The 17,972-nt window shown below is 38.2% G+C and overlaps 2 protein-coding genes across 2 annotated transcripts; both read left to right on the plus strand.

Annotated features, from left to right (window-relative positions):
- The first annotated feature begins 386 nt into the window (after window positions 1-386).
- LOC106001391 (putative vomeronasal receptor-like protein 4) lies at window positions 387-1,325 on the plus strand. The gene has a single exon (XM_013036486.1). The coding sequence runs from the start codon at window positions 387-389 to the stop codon at window positions 1,323-1,325; it is 939 nt and encodes a 312-aa protein (XP_012891940.1).
- Window positions 1,326-13,319: 11,994 nt separating this feature from the next.
- Window positions 13,320-14,126, plus strand: LOC106001395 (vomeronasal type-1 receptor 4-like). Its single transcript, XM_013036489.1, has one exon. The coding sequence runs from the start codon at window positions 13,320-13,322 to the stop codon at window positions 14,124-14,126; it is 807 nt and encodes a 268-aa protein (XP_012891943.1).
- The last annotated feature ends 3,846 nt before the right edge of the window (window positions 14,127-17,972 follow it).

The raw sequence follows: 17,972 nt of genomic DNA on the forward strand, positions 1-17,972 counted from the left end.
TAAATAATAAAAAGGAATGACTCATCTAAGCTAATCACTTAGATCGTGTTGCTTAGTAACTGAGTGATGTTGCCCTTTGTTTAGCTTTTGTCTGTAAGAAAGTAGTCATCTATATTGTAAACATGCAGGATACAAAGAAGGACTTTTATAAAGGTAAGTGAATATATGACCATGGAATATATTTCCAAGTTGTATTTATCATCACTTCTGTGTTAGAGAAAGTAGGTAAAGGAGTAAAAAAGGAAAACAATGAGATGTGCTGAGAAAGAACTATATATATTTAGATATTTTAGAAACTGTTCTTTTCCTTATCAATGGAGAAATACATCCTCTGAAATATGAAATTGATATTTGTGTTGGTTAAAATGAATTTTCTAGTTCTGAAGATGAAGTCTGAAGAGGTTTGGAGTAAAGTCATCCAGAAAATAGTCTTCTTTTCTCTCACTGGACCTGGAATGGTGGGGAACATCTTTATATTTGTGTTACATGTATGTACTTTTGTCATGGAACCTGACAAAAAACCCATAAATCTTATACTTGTCCACTTGGCTTTTTCAAATATGATCATTATTTGTAGCATAGGCATAAGAGAAATAGCAATCATTGCTTATTTCAGAAATTTGCTAGATGATCATAGTTGTAAACCTATGGTTTATCTGAGGAGGATGGCTCGAGGGCTCTCCATCTGTACCACCTGTCTCCTCAGTGTGGTCCAGGCCATCACCATCAGTCCCAGGACCACCCTGTGGAGAAAACTCAAACCACAGACTGCATGGCAAGTTCTTCCCTATCTCCTCCTCTTTTGGATCTCTAATTCTCTGATAAGCTCAAACCTGCTACACTACATCACAGCAGTCAATAACATGAATGGATCTGGGTTTGGAATGTACATTGGGTATTGTTATATGCTACCATCTAGACAAGAGGTTAGATGGCTTTTTCTCTCCCTCATGACTCTCCGGGATGTGATCTTTCAGAGTTTGATGGGCTGGAGCAGTGGGTACATGGCTTTCTATCTGTATAAACATCACAAGCGAGTCCTCTACCTTCATAGCTCCAAGTTTGCAAAAAATTCCAGCTCAGAAATCAGAGTCACTCTAAGTACTCTCATTCTTATGACCTGTTTCCTTGTCTTTTATTGGGCAGATTTAATGTTCTCCTTATATGCAGGTTCTACCTTGAGAAGTGATTTCATAACACTAAACATTAAAACATTTCTAGAACTTGGATATGCTGTTCTCAGCCCCTTGGTCCTGATCAACCGGCATGTCCATATTGTTAAATCCTGGAGGCTCACTGAGAAATACAGAAATCTATGCTTCTAATGTTACACTCATTCTTCGATAAATTCAAGGTGCATGTATTAGGAATTTCTATGCCCTGTTGTTCTGGTATCTCAAAACATTAATCAAGGTTTAAAACAACAGATCAATCTTTTTCATTAATCATTTCTTAAGCAATCTAAATCTGGTCTAGCAGTTCTTTTTTTTTCTGGTCTTGGAGCTTGAACTCTGGGATTGGGCGCTGTCCCTCAACTCTTCAGCTCAAGGCTAGTGCTCTACCATTTGAACCACAGTTCCACTTCAGGTTTTCTGGTGGTTAATTGCAGATAAGAGTCATGGACTTTCCTGCCTGGGCTAGCTTTGAACCACGATCTTCAGATCTCAGCTTCCTGAGTAGCTAAGATGTGAGCCACCAGTGCCTGCCTAGTAGTTTATTAATTGGAAAAATCAGTATCTTGCCAGCCTCTAAGTCTACGATCCCTATCATGTGTCTCCTAGCTTCTTGCTTACACTGGGGAAAAAATAGAAAAAAAAACACTTTCCAATTATTAGTATTTTATTGTTTCCTTAAGTCAGAACTTTTTAGCTTATAAACAATAAATATTTACTTTTGATTGTTCTGTAGCATAGGAAATCCACAATCAAGGTGCTGGCAAATTATACATCTAGTGAGAGCAGTTTCTGGTTACCTGATAATGCCTTCTTTTTCTTTTTTTTCCTTGATTGCCTTTTTTATTGTTATTATAAAGATGATGTACTGAGATCTGGTTATAGTTAAATATGTCCACGTATCTTTGTGGACAATGACACCCTTTCCATCTCTTTTCCAATTTTACCCTCCAATCCCCACACACAAGTTGTAGAGTTCATTTTCAACATAGTATCTATTGAGTTCCATGGCTGCATTTGTTCATCCTTTGTCCCCCCATTTATGTGCCCTCTTACCCTTCTAAAGACAAACAAACAAGACAAAAAGAAAACAAAAACAGCAACAAATAAAAATCTTGTTTCTTTTTCCTGCAGCTCATTTTTATAAATACTATTGTATATGATCAGATGCACATAGGCTTCATGCCTTTGTGTTTCTCCCCTATGAGTATCTTCCTTTGGTCTTACTATGTGTGACTGCTAAGAGTCTTGTATAACTTATCATGCCTCACTGTATTTTAGATCTAGCTTCTGTATATGAGAGAAAGCATGTGCTGATTGTTTATGAGTTTGGCCTACTTTGCTTACCATGATTTGTTCTAGGTCCACCCATTTTCTGGCAAATGACATAGTATTATTCTTTCTAATAGCTGTGTAAAATTTTATTGTATATAGATACCACATTTTTTGATCCCCTCAACTAGTATAAGGCAACCGGGCTCTTTCCATAACTTAAGCAAGAAATCTTAATCAAGCCAGAGCCCCTTACTATTTACCCCTGTGTATTCCTTAAAATAGATTATACTGCTCATTTTCTATGGGAAATTAATTAGTATATGCTACGTGTGTTCATTGAACTCTCCAAAGAATAATAAAACTAATAACAAAAATCTAAGAGCAAAATAAAAATAAAAAAAGACTGTCCAGAGATATCCTTTTTCTGAGATTGGCTTTTAAGACAAAGTAAAGATGATTAATGAGAGAAAGTAATTCACTATAGCACAAGAGATTCAGGGGGCAATTGATTGGCCCAAATTTGTTTCCAAAGCACTATGAAACAAAAATTCCAAATATACTCAAGATGTTGAAGTGTGGTCACCAAATAAATACAAAGGAAAGCAAGAGGAGATGGATTTTCTTCCAAGGATGTTTTCTATCTTGAGTTTGAAAATAGTGTTCCAGGTGAGGTTTAAACTTGTGCATTACTCATGTAAATGGAAGTATAATTACAGCATGCCAACTGATGGTGCCCCTCTAGCCATCTCCCAGTGCTGCTCACACTCATTACACAACAGCGTACAGAATAGATCTGGCCAGAATCACAAGGACAAGATCTCTTGCACATGTAACTGTCAGTCCTAAGACTGTATTTTCCCTAGATGCCTGCAAAGGTTGACTGAACAGCTCTGAAGCTCATGGTGACCTCAAGTTTTGAAGACAAGTTAGCATGCACTCTGTCTGAAAATGAAGCAGCTACTTCCTCCAAGGCAGCTGAGGAAAGTGAGAACACTGCCTCCGGAGACTACATGAGAATTCTCAGTGTGTCCATGTCCGTGAAAGGATCCCTAGGATGTGTGTTTGGGAGCCCTTCTCTTTTCTCTCTTCCTGGTACTTCTCTCTGTGTTGGATGGTAATTCTTTATCTGCACAAGGAGCAGGAATAGCCCTATGAGAGACGCAAATCCCCTTCACATGTGGTTGACCAAAGTCCTTGCTTTCTGCTAACTCCCACTCCCACCTAACAAATGTGTTGAAAGCTGAAGAACACAGGGGAACAAAGGATTTCACGACGGTAGATTTGAAACACAGAACTTTCCTGTGTCTCTAGATATTTAATAACGATTAGGAAACAAAACACCAATTGCATACCTCAGGGAGAGTCACCTGGCATGGAAAGGCAAAGAAGGACAACAGTAAATTGTAGGCAGTAAAAAAGCAGATGAAATCTAGAAATACTGAACCCTACAGAGCACTGGGTAACATGACAGTAAAGGGAGAGAATCCCATCCTTCCCCCACCACTAGTGGGTTTACAAGGAAAAGAGAAAAGGAAAGCTTGGGGGGGAAAGCATGCAACAGATGTCACTCTACAAACATTAGTTTTAAAACAGATGATCAACAATGCAGATAATGATAGCAGGGCTGCAAGGACTTCTTAGCTTATTGGTTGGTACTGTGTGGGGAAGTTATTTCAGGAGCAATCTTAGCAAAACCTCTTGGATATTTTTATACATCCAAATTTCAAAGACTAATCATTAACTAAGCTAGTTATAACCACAAGAATGATTACGGGCCCAGGAAATCTGTGACTTGGCCTCAGATTCCATAACATAATCTACTTGATGGGAAGTATGAGCTGAGAGCTGAGCGGCAGACAGAAATGAAGACCAAAACACCAAAGGTGAAAACAATTACACTGCAGCAACATAAACTCTGAACAAATGCTGAAGGATAGAAACCAGTTAGTTATCTGCAAATATAAACCAGGATGTTAAGACAAAGAAGTGGGAAGCTAGAGCACTCAGAATCATCAGAGTACCATGCCTTAACAAGCTAACAGAGGCAGCTTTGGGTTGAAAAAGCAGCTTTGAAGTGCTTTGTACACTTCCAGGTGGCCAGAGAGATTGATGGATAATAATTGCTGCTCAAGAATTTCTGCAAGGAAGCACCCAACCTGAGGAATCCCCAGGATCAACTGTCAGGACCATTCTGAATGCAGCTCCTGAACATCTTGCATCAACGCCTGCAGATCCCAATTCCCTGCATACTTGTAGCACCTATTTTGAATTCAACCTAGTTAAGAAGACATGACAGAGAAGTTTCTCTTTAAGTCATTTGCCCACTTATTTAATGGACAGTTGTTTCTTTGAGGATTTGTTGTTGGGGGATTTAATTCTTTGAGTTCCAAGTATATTTTAGATATGAGACCCTTGTCCATTGTATGGCTAGTAAAGATCTTCTCCCAATCCATGGGCTTTCTATTGATCTTGCTAGCTATGTCCTTTGCCATGCAGAAGCTCTGCAGCTTCATGCAATCCCATTTTCCAACCTTTCTTTGATTTGTTTTGTTTCCGCGTCTCTATTAAGAAAATTTCGGTCTGTGCCAAGGAAACCTAGGGTTTCTCCTATTCCATCCTGTAATGTTTTCAGAGTGTCTGCTTGACTCCGCGGTCTTTGATCCATTTGGAGTTGATTCTGCTGCAGGGTGATGTATAAGGATCTAGCTTTAGTTTTCTACAAGTAGTTAACCAATTTTGCCAGCACCATTTACTGAAGAGACTTTCTTTCTTCCATTCTATTTTTTTAGCTCCCTTATCAAAGATTAGATGGCTATAGGTCTGTAAGTTCATTTCTGGGTTTTCAATTCTATTCCATTGGTCCTGAGGTCTGTTCTTGTGCCAATAAGCCAAGCCCAAAGAAACACAGGTCCCATGGTTTCCCTTATTTGCAATATCTAGTATATATATGAGTCAAGCAGAAAAGGTCAGATAAGGTGATGTTAGGAAAATGAACCCTAAGATATGTATTTAAATGTTTTTTTTCTTTCATGCATTTGTTTCTAAAGCATTTATAAGATTATTTCTTTGTTGCTTTGTATGTTCTTCCCCCACAGTATAACCCCTGCTTTCACTGTATTTGATGTTGGTATAATTTGTGGAGGGGAAGGGGAAAAACAAGTCATTTAAGTAAAGATACAGGTGGACCCGTTGCAACAATGAGAAGTACAAGTTGTCATGTTGAAAATGAACTTTACAACTTTGGTGGGGGGTTGGGGATGACTGGGTGAGGGGGCGGGGGGAAGCTAGGAAGGGATGGGAAGGATAAACAAAGGAGGAGGCTACAATGCTTGTTAAGAAATGTACTCACTATCTAGCCCATGTAATTGTAACCCCTCTGTACAGTATTTTCACAATAAAAAAAAGAAGACAGGACAGGCTCAAAGGGGTTAAAAATACTTCTGTCATACATATAAGTAAGATAATTTTCATTCCTGATTGTAAGTAGGAAAATTCAGAGACACAAGGATATATGATGATATGATATTATATGATAAACACAAATTGAAAAGAACAGCAATAACAATTTTTCCTTGGTGCAATAAGAAGCACTTCACTCACTTTTGTTAGAGAAGTTTTTTGGTTGTTCGCGTCTATATTCTTTTTTTTCGCGGGGGAGGGGGGGAGGGTTCCAGTTGTGGGGCCTGAACTCTGGGCCTGGGCGCTGTCCCTCAGCTCTTCAGCTCAAGGCTAGCGCTCTACCACTTGAGCAACAGTGCCACTTTCGGCTTTTTTCTTTTTGCTTATGTGGTGCTGAGGAATGGAACCCAGGTCCTCAGGCATGCAGGGCAAGCTCTCTACCACTGAGCCTCCTTCCCAGCCCTAGAATCTATATTCTTATGTACAGGTAATTTCATTGTTGCTGTTTTTGTTTCTTTTTCCTTTTGTCATGTTTGTTTTTTGTACTGGGGAGGGTAAATAGAGGATACAGAAAAGGTGGAATAACACCTTACATGGAAAATTAACTGTACATCTTGTGGGTGGGGACCAGAGGAAAAAACAAAGAGATTTGTACTCATTACTTGTTACCTGATTCATGTAACTATCATTCCCCTTTATCTTATGACAACAATAAATAAATAAATACAATATATACAATAAAAATTATTATGCTATTGCATCACACTTTTATCACATGATCACCATCTGGACACTACAGTGTGATCACGTGATCATCACATGGACACAGCATTTTGGGCACATGGACACCACAGTAGGATCATGTGATCACCATGTGGACACCCATTTTTATCACAAGAGCAACACATGGATATCACACTTTGATCCCATGATCACTATGTGCATACCACACTTTGATTGCATGGATGCCACACTTTGATCACATGATCAACTCCTGGACACAGCATGTGGACACCATACTTGAATCACATGACCACCACATGGACTCCGCACTTTGATCATGTGATTGCCACATAGAGGGTATTTTGATCACATGATCATCATGTGGACACTGTACTTGGATCACATGACTGCCATGTGGACACTGCACTTTGAACCCGTGACCACCATGTGGACACTGCACTTTGATCATGTGACTACAACATGAACATAGTACTTTGATCATGTGACCGCCATGGGCAAGGTATTTGGGGCACTTGGACAGGGCCCTTTGATCACATGATCACCACATGGACAAGGCATTTTGGGTATGTGGACATAGCATTTTGCTCACATGATCACCACATGGACACCTCAGTTTGATCACGTGATCACAACATGGACACATCACTTTGATCACGTGATCACTACATGGACAGGGCACTTTGATCACCAAGTGGACACTGCACTTTGATCACATAATCACCATTTAGACATTGCACTTTGAGCCATGTGTATACCATGTTTTGATCATGTGATCACCACATGCACATCACTGTGATCACCTGATCACTTCGTGGATACTGCATTTTGAGCATGTGGACACCATATGTTGATCATGTGATCACCATGTGCAAACCACACTTTGATCACATGGACACCAGACTTTTACCACATGATCACCATGTGGATACAACATTTGGGGCACATAGGCATCACAGTTTGATCATGAGATCACCATGTGGACACTGCAATTTGTTCACATGGACACTGCTGTTCGATCACGTGATCACCACTTGGACACAGAATTTGGGGCATATGGACACCACACTTTGATCATATGATCAACACATAGACACTGCATTTGGGGCACATGTTCACCACATGGCCATCACACTTTGATCATATGATTACATCATATGATTACCATTACTCATAATATGCTACCCTTATTTGTTTTTTTTATTTTTTTGTGAACACACTGTACAGAGGGGTTGCTACCCTTATTTGTTAACTTCATTCTGGCATGATTATTTGATGGAGTGACTAACAACTCTGAAGACTAAACTTATCATTTCTCTCTCAAGAATACTTGCTGTGAAGTTTCCAAGCTATGAATTACTATTGCCTGAAATAGTTCACTGTGTTTATCATAGTTTTTTGTATCCAAAAGCAAAATCTTGGTTTCTACTTAAGAGAATTAGCTTGAAGGATGTATTAGACTGCCTCAATAATTATGTGCTTGGTCCAGATAAGGTGTTGCCTATTTATCTGAATGCAAAGCCTGTCTTTTAAGCTGGTTTCCCAAAACAATCCTGGACAGTAGTCACTACTCCTTTCTGAGACATTCTCTACTCAGAAAGAAAAGGAGTTGCTTATGAGGTGTTTCAGGAGTTTTACCTAAAAATGCCTAGAATTGGTAAGACTAGAGTAGTCTTATTGTTAACCAAATTGGGGAACTACATAGGTAAATCAGTCTACAAAATCTAGTGAAATCATTATTTCATTTATAAAGAAATAATTTACATTGTACAATTTAATATATGCTAATAAGAAGGTACTAAACTGGATTTAATATTTTCTTTTAAAAAAGTAATCAATAGGTGGGTGCCAGTGGCCTAGGCCTATAATCCTAACTACTCAAGAGTGTGAGATCTAAGCATTGTGATACAAAGCTCTGAGGAGAAAAAAAAAATCTCAGGTCTAGAGTCCTGAGTTCAAACTCCAGGACTGGTATATATACAACAGTAAGAGGCAGTTTGAAAGTTAAATGTGGCTACCAGTGGCCAGAAGAGAGCAAGGGGTCATTTATCCTATCCAAATCTATGTTTTGGACTTGCTGAGAAAGCAAGCTTCTCAGTAGTGATTTTCATTGATTACTTTCTTATACTTCAAGAGACATAAGGAAAGAAAGAGCCTTATCCTGTGTTTCTGAAGCTAGTTTCCATTTTGATTCAAGAAAAGTTTTGACAAAGTGAAGGCAGGTTTGGGGAAATGGAAAACTCTAGATACAGAAACTTACCTAGTTGCTCACTGTCTTGCTGCACATCCTTTGATAATTAACTCCTAATTAACACTAAGACAACTTCTGGGATATACAAATATAGTAATTGTGGAGGGAGAGGGAAAGTTACACTTTAGGGACTGAGATTCTGCAGAGGATTTCCTTTTCCCCAACAAAGTGACACTTGTGAAACTAAAATCTTCATGGTAAAATATATCCAAGCAAACAGCTCTTTAAATCAAAAGGTACAAATATGGCCTGAGAAGCCTCTGCTTAGCAGGACTAACCCAGGACTTCTGTGCACCACAGCTACCACAGTGAGTAGATCTGAAAATACTTTGATTGATTCATGTGTCCCATGTAAATATTTATCAGAAGCCTAAGTCTTGATTTCTTTTTTACTATGTTCAAGAGAGGGTCTATTAGTTTCAGGGTCTGCCATTGTTTTAGGTATCTCAATGCATATACCCGGAACCAGAAGAATGAGACCATTAGGAACAAACGCTTGAGCGTCTTTTTCTCTGGATTCAGAAACTGATAAGATTAGAAGGCTTTGGGTGAGACTTTGAATAAGATTTTACCTTTCTCTTCTTCTAAAAGTAAGAAAGACATAAGGACTTCAAGTTACTAGGAAAAACTGAGGAGGGGGAGCCTCAATTTCATATGCATTATACTTCTGTCCGCATTATTGCTTTTCATAAAATTTGCTCACCTAAATTTTGCTTCATTTCTATATTTCCATTATACACCATATGCTTCCTTTTCCATTGTGTTGTTCACCACCTGATTGTATTTGTGCTTAATCTGAAGGCATTCTTTGTGAAATCACCTTTAAAGTTTTCCTATTCTAACTTACTATGAAACCATACATATAAATCAGCTTCACTGCATATATACTTTTTTGATTAGTGGATCTATGGCAATTATTACAAATATCCAATTGCTCCTTTAGAAATTGCTAATAAGGCACCAGTGGCTCACAACTGTAATCCTAGCTACTCAGGAGGCTGAGATCTGAGGATCACAGTTCAAAGCCAGCCCGGGCAAGAAAGTCTGTGACACTCACCTCCAACTAACCACTAGAAAACAGGAAATGGTGCTGTGGCTCAAGTGGTAGAGTGCTAGCCTTGAGCTGAAGGGCTGAGGGACAGTGCCCAGGCCCAGAGTTCAAGACTCACAACTGACAAGAACAACAACAAAAAAAAAGAATTGCTAGTAATAATTTTCCAAGCTGCTACTAGAATGGAGGCATATTATTTTCATAGGATCCAAGTGTTATGCAATAAGGAGCAATAGTGCCATTAGATTACTGGAGAAAATGAAATTTGTATCTGACTCACTTCCTGAGTTTTAGGTCCAGATGGGGTGTTACACATCAATCTGAGTGCAAGCCTGTCTTTTAAAACCATTTATGCTGCATTTTTAGATGTCTGAAAGAGTATTCATGTCATAGTCATTTCATTTCCTCACATAGTTCTTAATATATGGAACTACCTCATACAAACCCAGAAGCAGGCCTATGTTCAAACTATTCATGCTGCCAGAGACTTTCAGGATAGAAAAACTTAAAGTAACCTTTCAATATTTAGTAAAAAGTACAGGTGAAAACTTTAAATTGTATTCCACGTATTTCTAATGTATTCAAATCCTAAGAATTGGATTAAACTTCCAGTTTCTTTCATTCTGGACATGCTGTCTGTAGCTTGCCAGATGTCCTTGGTTAGATGTGATGTTGAAGCTTTTACATGAGAAAGAATAATAACCTATGCAGTCCTGTAGTATGAAAATTAGAGGTTTGTGCTGATAAAAATCAGAATATCTTTAGGGTTAACCAGAAAAAAAGGGGGGAGGAGAGAGGAAGTGAGGAAGAAAAAAGAAGAAGAAAGGAAGAAATATTTGCACCATCCATCAGAAAGAATAATATTGTACCACTGGTAAGGAAATGGAAAGAATTAGAAAAAATTATATTAAGAGAAGTAAGCCAAGCCAGGTACCAGTGGCTCACATCTGTAACCTTGGCAACTTAGGAGACTGAGCTCTGAGGATTGTAGTTCAAAGCCAGCCTGGGCAGAGAAGTCCCTGTGAGACTCTTATCTCCAATTAATCACTCAAAAAATAGAAGTGGTGCTGTGGCTCAAAGTGGGAGAGCACTAGTCTTCAGCAAAAAAGCTCAGGGACCGTGTCTAGGCCCTGGGTGCAAGCCCCATGACAGAAGGGGGAGTGGACAGGAGGAGAGAGAAGTAAGCCCGACCCAGAGTAACACATACATTTCATGGTTTCCCTCATTTATGGGAACGAAAATGTGCCTGTGACTCTAGAAGTAAACATATCCAGTAGAACCAAAGTGGGTTATAAATGAATTAATGAAAGTATAATAAACTTTATGGAGAGCACAACAAGTATAATTCTTTAGAAAGACTAAATCAATGGCCAATAAAATAAGTACCAGGAAATGGGTACTTGCAGGGGGTGTGCAAGGAGAGAGGGGTAGAAGTATGAACAAGAGAAATGAGGAGAAATGCAGGCAAGAATGCGTTGTATATGCCACAGAACTGAGAAAAATAAAGGAAGGGGTGGGTCGAAAGGTTGACACAGACCAACATACATTCCATCCATTGACTGCTTTTTTTAATGGCAAAAATATTCAATACATAACTTAAAAATGAAGAAAAGCAAAGGAAGGGGTGAGGTGGGAGGGGCGGGTGAGAATGCTCAAAGGGGTGACATTAATCAAGAGGCACTATATTCATAAGCTGCTCTGTTGTGTAGCAACTCTTTGTGCTTCTTAAAGAAAATAAAAATATATTAAAATTTAAAAAGAAAGAAGAAGTGACAAAGTAAACTGTTACAAATTTAACTGAAAGTATTTTTTTCTCCAGCAGTTATAACATGCCCATCATGACCCCCTGAGTGATCTACAAATCAGTGATGCTACAACCATCTCTGCTACTTGAAGATATTACTGTAGATTTCTAATTGGCAACTTTGTCTCATGACAAGTAACAATTCTGTTCTCCTAATCCACCTTGATATATTTCATCACATTCAGAATTGATCCAGGCTTCCTTTCAAAGACTCCTGATATCACGCAATGGAACTCAGATCTCTTCTTAAAGACTCTCCTAGGTAACATTACAGGATGCCTCTAGGACACCATCCCTACCTGCAGCCAGTTAGTTATGCAAGTTTCTCAAAGATTTGTTTCTGAATATCTTTGGCTGCTTTTTTTTGGTCACTGGGATTTACAGCAAGAACTTAAACAATTTCACTTCAGGCTACAGACTGAAAAAAATCACTGAATATTTGTTTAAAAAAATCACTGAATATTTGTAAGCATGGAAATTACAAATTTGTTTGAAGTTTAGATAAACTACATCTCCATACACATTAAGGTACAAGCATCAAAGATATAAAACTTAGATCCAAGACAAAAAAAAACTTGCTGGAAATTAGCATGCTCATCAAAATGTGAGATAAAATAGAATTGAAAACCATAAAAGAATGTGGAACAAAATATAAGACACTATGACTGGCACTAGTGACTCACTCTTGTAATCCTAGCTGCTCAGGAGGTTAAGATCTGAGGGGCATAGTTCAAAGCCAGCCCTAGCAGGGTAGAAAAATCTGAGTCTCTTCCACCTTTAAAAAGCCAGAAGTGGAGTGGGCACAGGTGGCTCATGCCTGTAATCCTAGCTACTCAGGAGTCTGAGATCTGAGGATCACAGGTCAAAGCCAGCCCGGGGGAAAAAGTTTGTGAGACTATAATCTCCAGTGAACGAACAGAAAACCAGAAGCAGCAGTGGTGGTGTGGCTCAAATGGTAGAGTGCTCACCTTAGATGAAGAGCTGAGGGACAGCACCCAAGCCAGAGTTCAAGCCCCACGACTGACAGACACAGACACACACACACACACACACACACACACACACACACACACACACACACACACTAAAAGAAGATACTCTGGAAGCTGAAATGTAGATAAGATTTGAGATATTAAAGTTGAAGCAACCTGATTTTACAAGTGTACATGTATAGTCCATGAGAGAGGCAGACAGTTACCTATGAACCTCAAGCTTTTCGAATTGGATAATGAGAATATGATACACTGTGACACAAATAACAAAAAATAACAGAGAAAAATTCAGATTGGGAGAAATTGTGGCTCCAATTCAATTATGAATGGATATGTTTGAAAAGGCTGGCTAAAAATTTTAGGTAGTTTAATACTAGTAGTAAACATGATTTTTTGAAACCACATGTAGACTGTGAAAAAGGTCAGGAGAGAGACAGAGAGAGGAGAGAGAGAAAAAGAGAGAAAGAGAGAGTTTTCTTTGGATAAACTGTACCATTACATCCATCATGTATGTCACCTCTGTACTAGAAAACTTCTATGACAAGAAATATTTTTAGATACACAGAATCATTACTGATACTTTCTTCAAAAATGTGTTCACCAGGTCTACGTTTTTCTGCCTAAGAAGAAACAAATGGGGTTGGAATTGGTCACAGGACTGCTTTTCCTCTTTCTAACAGTATTTGGCCTTGTAGGAAACATCTCTGTTTTCGTCATTTATATGTGTAGGTTTGGAGGAGGCACTGACAAGAAATCTATACAATTTATTCTCATGCATGTGATTTTTACAAATATTGTAATGCTTCTTTCCAAAGGATTGCCAAGGACAATAGCAGCTTTTGGCCTGAAGAACTTCCTTAGTGATATAACCTGTAAAATAATTGTTTATATGTCAAGAGTGGCCCGGGGCTTTTCAATATGCACCAGCAGTCTGCTCACCATAGTCCAGGTCATCATCATCAGTCCCAAAGCTTCTGGATTGTACAGGTTCAAACCCAGGTCTGTTTGGCACATCTTTCCTTTGTTGGTCTTCTTTTGGATAGTCAACTCCTTGATAAGCATAAACTTACTCTACATCCATTATGTCCCTATGAACACATCACAACTTAGCCAAAGTGACAACTATTGCTTTTTTATACAAGGAAAAATGAAGAAAGAAAACGATATTCCTTTCACTTTCATGGTTCTGAGAGATGTTTTGTTTCAGGGTATCATGGGTTCAACCAGTGGCTATATGGTACTTTTTCTCCTTAAACATCACCAACGTGTTCTCTACCTTCAGAACGCCAAGCTTCTCTACACAACTCCTGAAATAAAAGCTGCAAAAAGTGTTCTTCTTCTGATGCTTTGTTTTCTTTTCTTCTATTGGACAGATTGCTTTATTTCTTTACATTCAAATTTCTCATTAGAGAATTATTCCATAATTCTATATATTCAGTAATTTTTGACCATTGGTTATGCAATTTTCAGCCCCTATGTGCTGATTCACAGAGATGGACATCTGTCTGGATGTTGGTATACTCACTAGAACAGAAGGACATTGAGAGTATTACTATTTCATTCCTGTTTTGAGTAAATGTGAAAAAAAATCAGTTCTGTTATGCTATGTATAAGACAAAAATCACAATGAAGTAATCAAATATGTTATAGTTTATTTGTAAGTAACAATTCTCTTGAAAGAAATTATTCCCAACTAGTGAACAGCAGAACATCACATTTACTTAATCCATTTATCTACTGAGAGGCATCTGGGTTGATTTCCATATCTTAGCTATGGTAAATAATGCTTCAATGAACATAGTTGTGCTGGTAACTTTAGTGTGGCCTTGTTTGTGGTCCTTTGAGTGAATGCCCAGGAGTGGGATTGCTGGGTCATAGGGGAGCTCTATGTTTAGTCTTTTGAGGAACCTTCATAGTGCTTTCCAAAGTAAAGCTATATAATGCACTCATTAGTTTGACAACTGGTTTGTTTTTCCCAAGACCACAGAGCCTTATTTACAAACATAATCCTCAAGGAAAGTACTTCCTTATCTCCTCCATTCAGATTTTTTGCTTGAATTTGTGAGAGAATGAGAAGTTCAAAGTTTTGATATGTAATGAATCCACAAAGAATATAATACATATTGGTTATAATTAATATATAATGTATCATATTTTTATAGTAAATATTATTTTTGTTAGTTAATCATATATAATTTACTTATTCTTTTTTATTGTTACTTATTTATATATATAGAATATGTATATTATCTTTAAATAGTTTTACAAAAGAGTTGTCATTCACCAAAGCAGTTTTACTAATACTCTTTGAAAAACAAATTTTAAAAAAGAATGAAGACTAATAGTATTTAAAGCAGAATGTGATAATATATTTATTTGGATGTTCTGTACATTATGAAACTGAAAGATTATTAAATAATTTGGTGAATAGTTGCTGCCTTCCAAAGTACCAGTTTATTGGAAGCATTTCTATTTATAGATTCTGATGTGTTATGGATTTAAATAAATTCTGTAAATAAAATTAATTTTAAACACAATTTATGGCTCCTTTTCTCATATCATTTGTTTTATTTCTGTTTTTTAAAATTGTTATTCTATAGATGGTGTACAGAGGGGTTATAGTTATATAAATCAGGTAATGAGTACATTTCTTATATTTTATTGTGAGAATACTGTACAGAGGGGTTACAATTACATGGGCAGGTAATGAGTACATTTCTTATCAAGCATTGTAGCCCCCTCCTTTGTTTTCCCTTTCCATCCCTTCCCATCCGCCCCCTGCCCCCCCAATCTTCCTCCACCCCAACCAAAGTTGTAAAGTTCGTATTTCCACCTAAGGACTTGTACATCTCATTGTTGCAATGGATTCACCTGTATCCCTATTTAAACTATTTGTTTTTTCCCTTCCCCTCCACTAATTATACCAACCTCAAATACAGTGAAAGCAGGGCTTATACCATGGGGGAGGGACATACAAAACAACAAAGAAATAATTTTATAAATGTGTTAGAAACAATCACCTGAAAGAAAAAAAACATTTGAATACATATCTTAGGGTTCGTTTCTCTAACATCAACTTATCTGACCTTTTCTGCTTGACTCAGACATATACTAGTTATTGCAAATAAAGGAAACCATGGGACCTAAGTTTCTTTGGGCCTGGCTTCCTTCACTTAATATATTTATTCCCAAGTCATTCCATTTCCTAACAAATGGGACAATGTCATTCTTTCTGATGGAGGCATAGAATTCCATTGTGTATATATACCACTTTTTCTTGATCCATTCATCTACTGAGGGGCATCTGGGTTGGTTCCATATCTTAGCTATGGTAAATAATGCTGCAATAAACATAGTTGTGCTGGTAGCTTTGGTGTGGCCTTGTTTGTGATCATTTGGGTAAATGCCCAAAAGTGGGATTGCTGGGTCATAGGGGAGATCTATGTGGAGTCTTTTGAGGAACCGCCATACTGCTTTCCAAAGTGGTTGAACAAGTTTACAAGGAGTACATTTCTTTTCCCTTTCTTTTGTTCTTTTCCTCCTGACCTCCCCCTCCGGCATAGTGTCTAGTGAGTATCACTACTGCATTTATTCACACTTTCCCCCACCATTCTTGTACTCCCCCCTTAGTCTACCTGAAACAGATAATCTTACATGAAAGACAAAAGGTACAGAAAACAAAAACAATGACAAAGGAGAAAAAACCAAACAATAACAAAAAAACCTCTTGTTTCCATTTCTTAGAGTTCATTTAGATAAATATAATTTTATATGTACATAGCTATTGAGCGCTTGTGATCCTTTCCGAAGCATATCCTCCTTTGGTCTCACTGTTTCTTACCTTAGATACAAGGATCAACAAAATGCAGGCTGTGTGAATCAAGTCAAGTTAAGGTTTTCTGTAGCAAATAGCGTGTGGGAGGGGGGTCAAGGGGTGGGTGAGGAAGAGTATTCATTTCTCAGATGTTGGAATATCAAAGATATCATTAACCTTGAGAAGAATAAAATTCAAGATTTTTAAGAAACGTTGCAGTCAACTACTCTAAAATTCACATGCTGTTTTCCCCAATTCTTATATTGCATGAACACATGAACTTGATCACATTTTGTGTGTGCATGCACGTGTGTGTGTGTGTGTGTGTGTGTAAGACCCAATATTCTCATTTATAAAGCAGAGACAAAGAAAGCATATAGAATGAAGTGTATTGTGAGCTGAGGCTAGGTATTTAGCAAAGTGACCAGCAAGGAACTAAGATTAATTTTCTAAAAGTAATTTAATATCATTATGTGTTCTCAAGCATGTTTTTCTTTCCCTCATTTTAAAACTCAATACTATATAATGTAGTATTTCTGGATGTAGGAAACAGAAAATTCTGAATACATAAAATTTTAATAAAGAGGGCAAAGGTATTTTACTATATGAAGTCTGAAGGACTCAAGAAATAAGATGGAAGACTGGTGTTGGTGGCTCACACCTGTAATCCTAGTAACTCAGGAGCCTGAGATCTGGGGATCGTGGTTCAAAGCCAGCCCTGGCAGGAAAGGCCATGAGACTCTTTAACTCCAATAAACTGCTCAATAAAAGCTGGATGTGGTACTGTGGCTCATGTGGTAGAGTGCTAGCCTTGAGTATAAAGAGGCTCAGGGACAGCACTCAGGCCCTAAGTTCAAGCCCCAGGACCAGCAAGAAAAAGAAAAAAGGAAAAAAAAAAAGAGAAGGAACTCACAGTTTTAATAAAACCCCTACTATTTTGAGGCAAAAATACACCAAGTCAGACTGGGAATGTGGCTTAGTGGTGAGTGCTTGCCTACCATGAATGAAACACTGGATTTAATTCCTCAGTATCACATAAACAGAAAAAGCTGGAGGTGGTGCTGTGGCTCAAGTGGTAGAGTGCTAGCCTAGAGAAAAAGCTCAGGGACAGTGCCCAGGCCCAGAGTTCAAGCCTCAGGACTGGCAAAAAAAAGTCTTCAGGGAAAACACAGAGCAGAAGTGTGTACACACATCCAGGCTGACATGCCATTGAGGCCCAGTGTTTCAGTATCTCCTTGGCCTGGATATAAAATAGCGGCATTGAATATAATGTATCAACCACAGTGGCCTCCATAGGTCACTGAAACAGAAGCAGTGGCAGTTTGGAAACAATTAGGAAAATAACAAGGGTAATTATGTTCTGTCTCCTTCCCTCTTCTCTAAAGGACAGGGGAGTTGAGAATCTTCTCATTCCCTGACCTTGACCTGCCCTATCACAGCAGCTTCCTTTACAAAGCCAAAGACATCCCCCAT

This window comes from Dipodomys ordii, unplaced genomic scaffold, assembly GCF_000151885.1.
Source record: "Dipodomys ordii isolate 6190 unplaced genomic scaffold, Dord_2.0 Scaffold293, whole genome shotgun sequence".
Taxonomy (NCBI): Eukaryota; Metazoa; Chordata; class Mammalia; order Rodentia; family Heteromyidae; genus Dipodomys; species Dipodomys ordii.

What these genes read in the sequence shown, in the direction of transcription:
- LOC106001395 (XM_013036489.1), top strand. Translation starts at nt 13,320, where the DNA reads ATGGGGTTGGAATTGGTCACAGGACTGCTTTTCCTCTTTCTAACAGTA.
- LOC106001391 (XM_013036486.1), top strand. Translation starts at nt 387, where the DNA reads ATGAAGTCTGAAGAGGTTTGGAGTAAAGTCATCCAGAAAATAGTCTTC.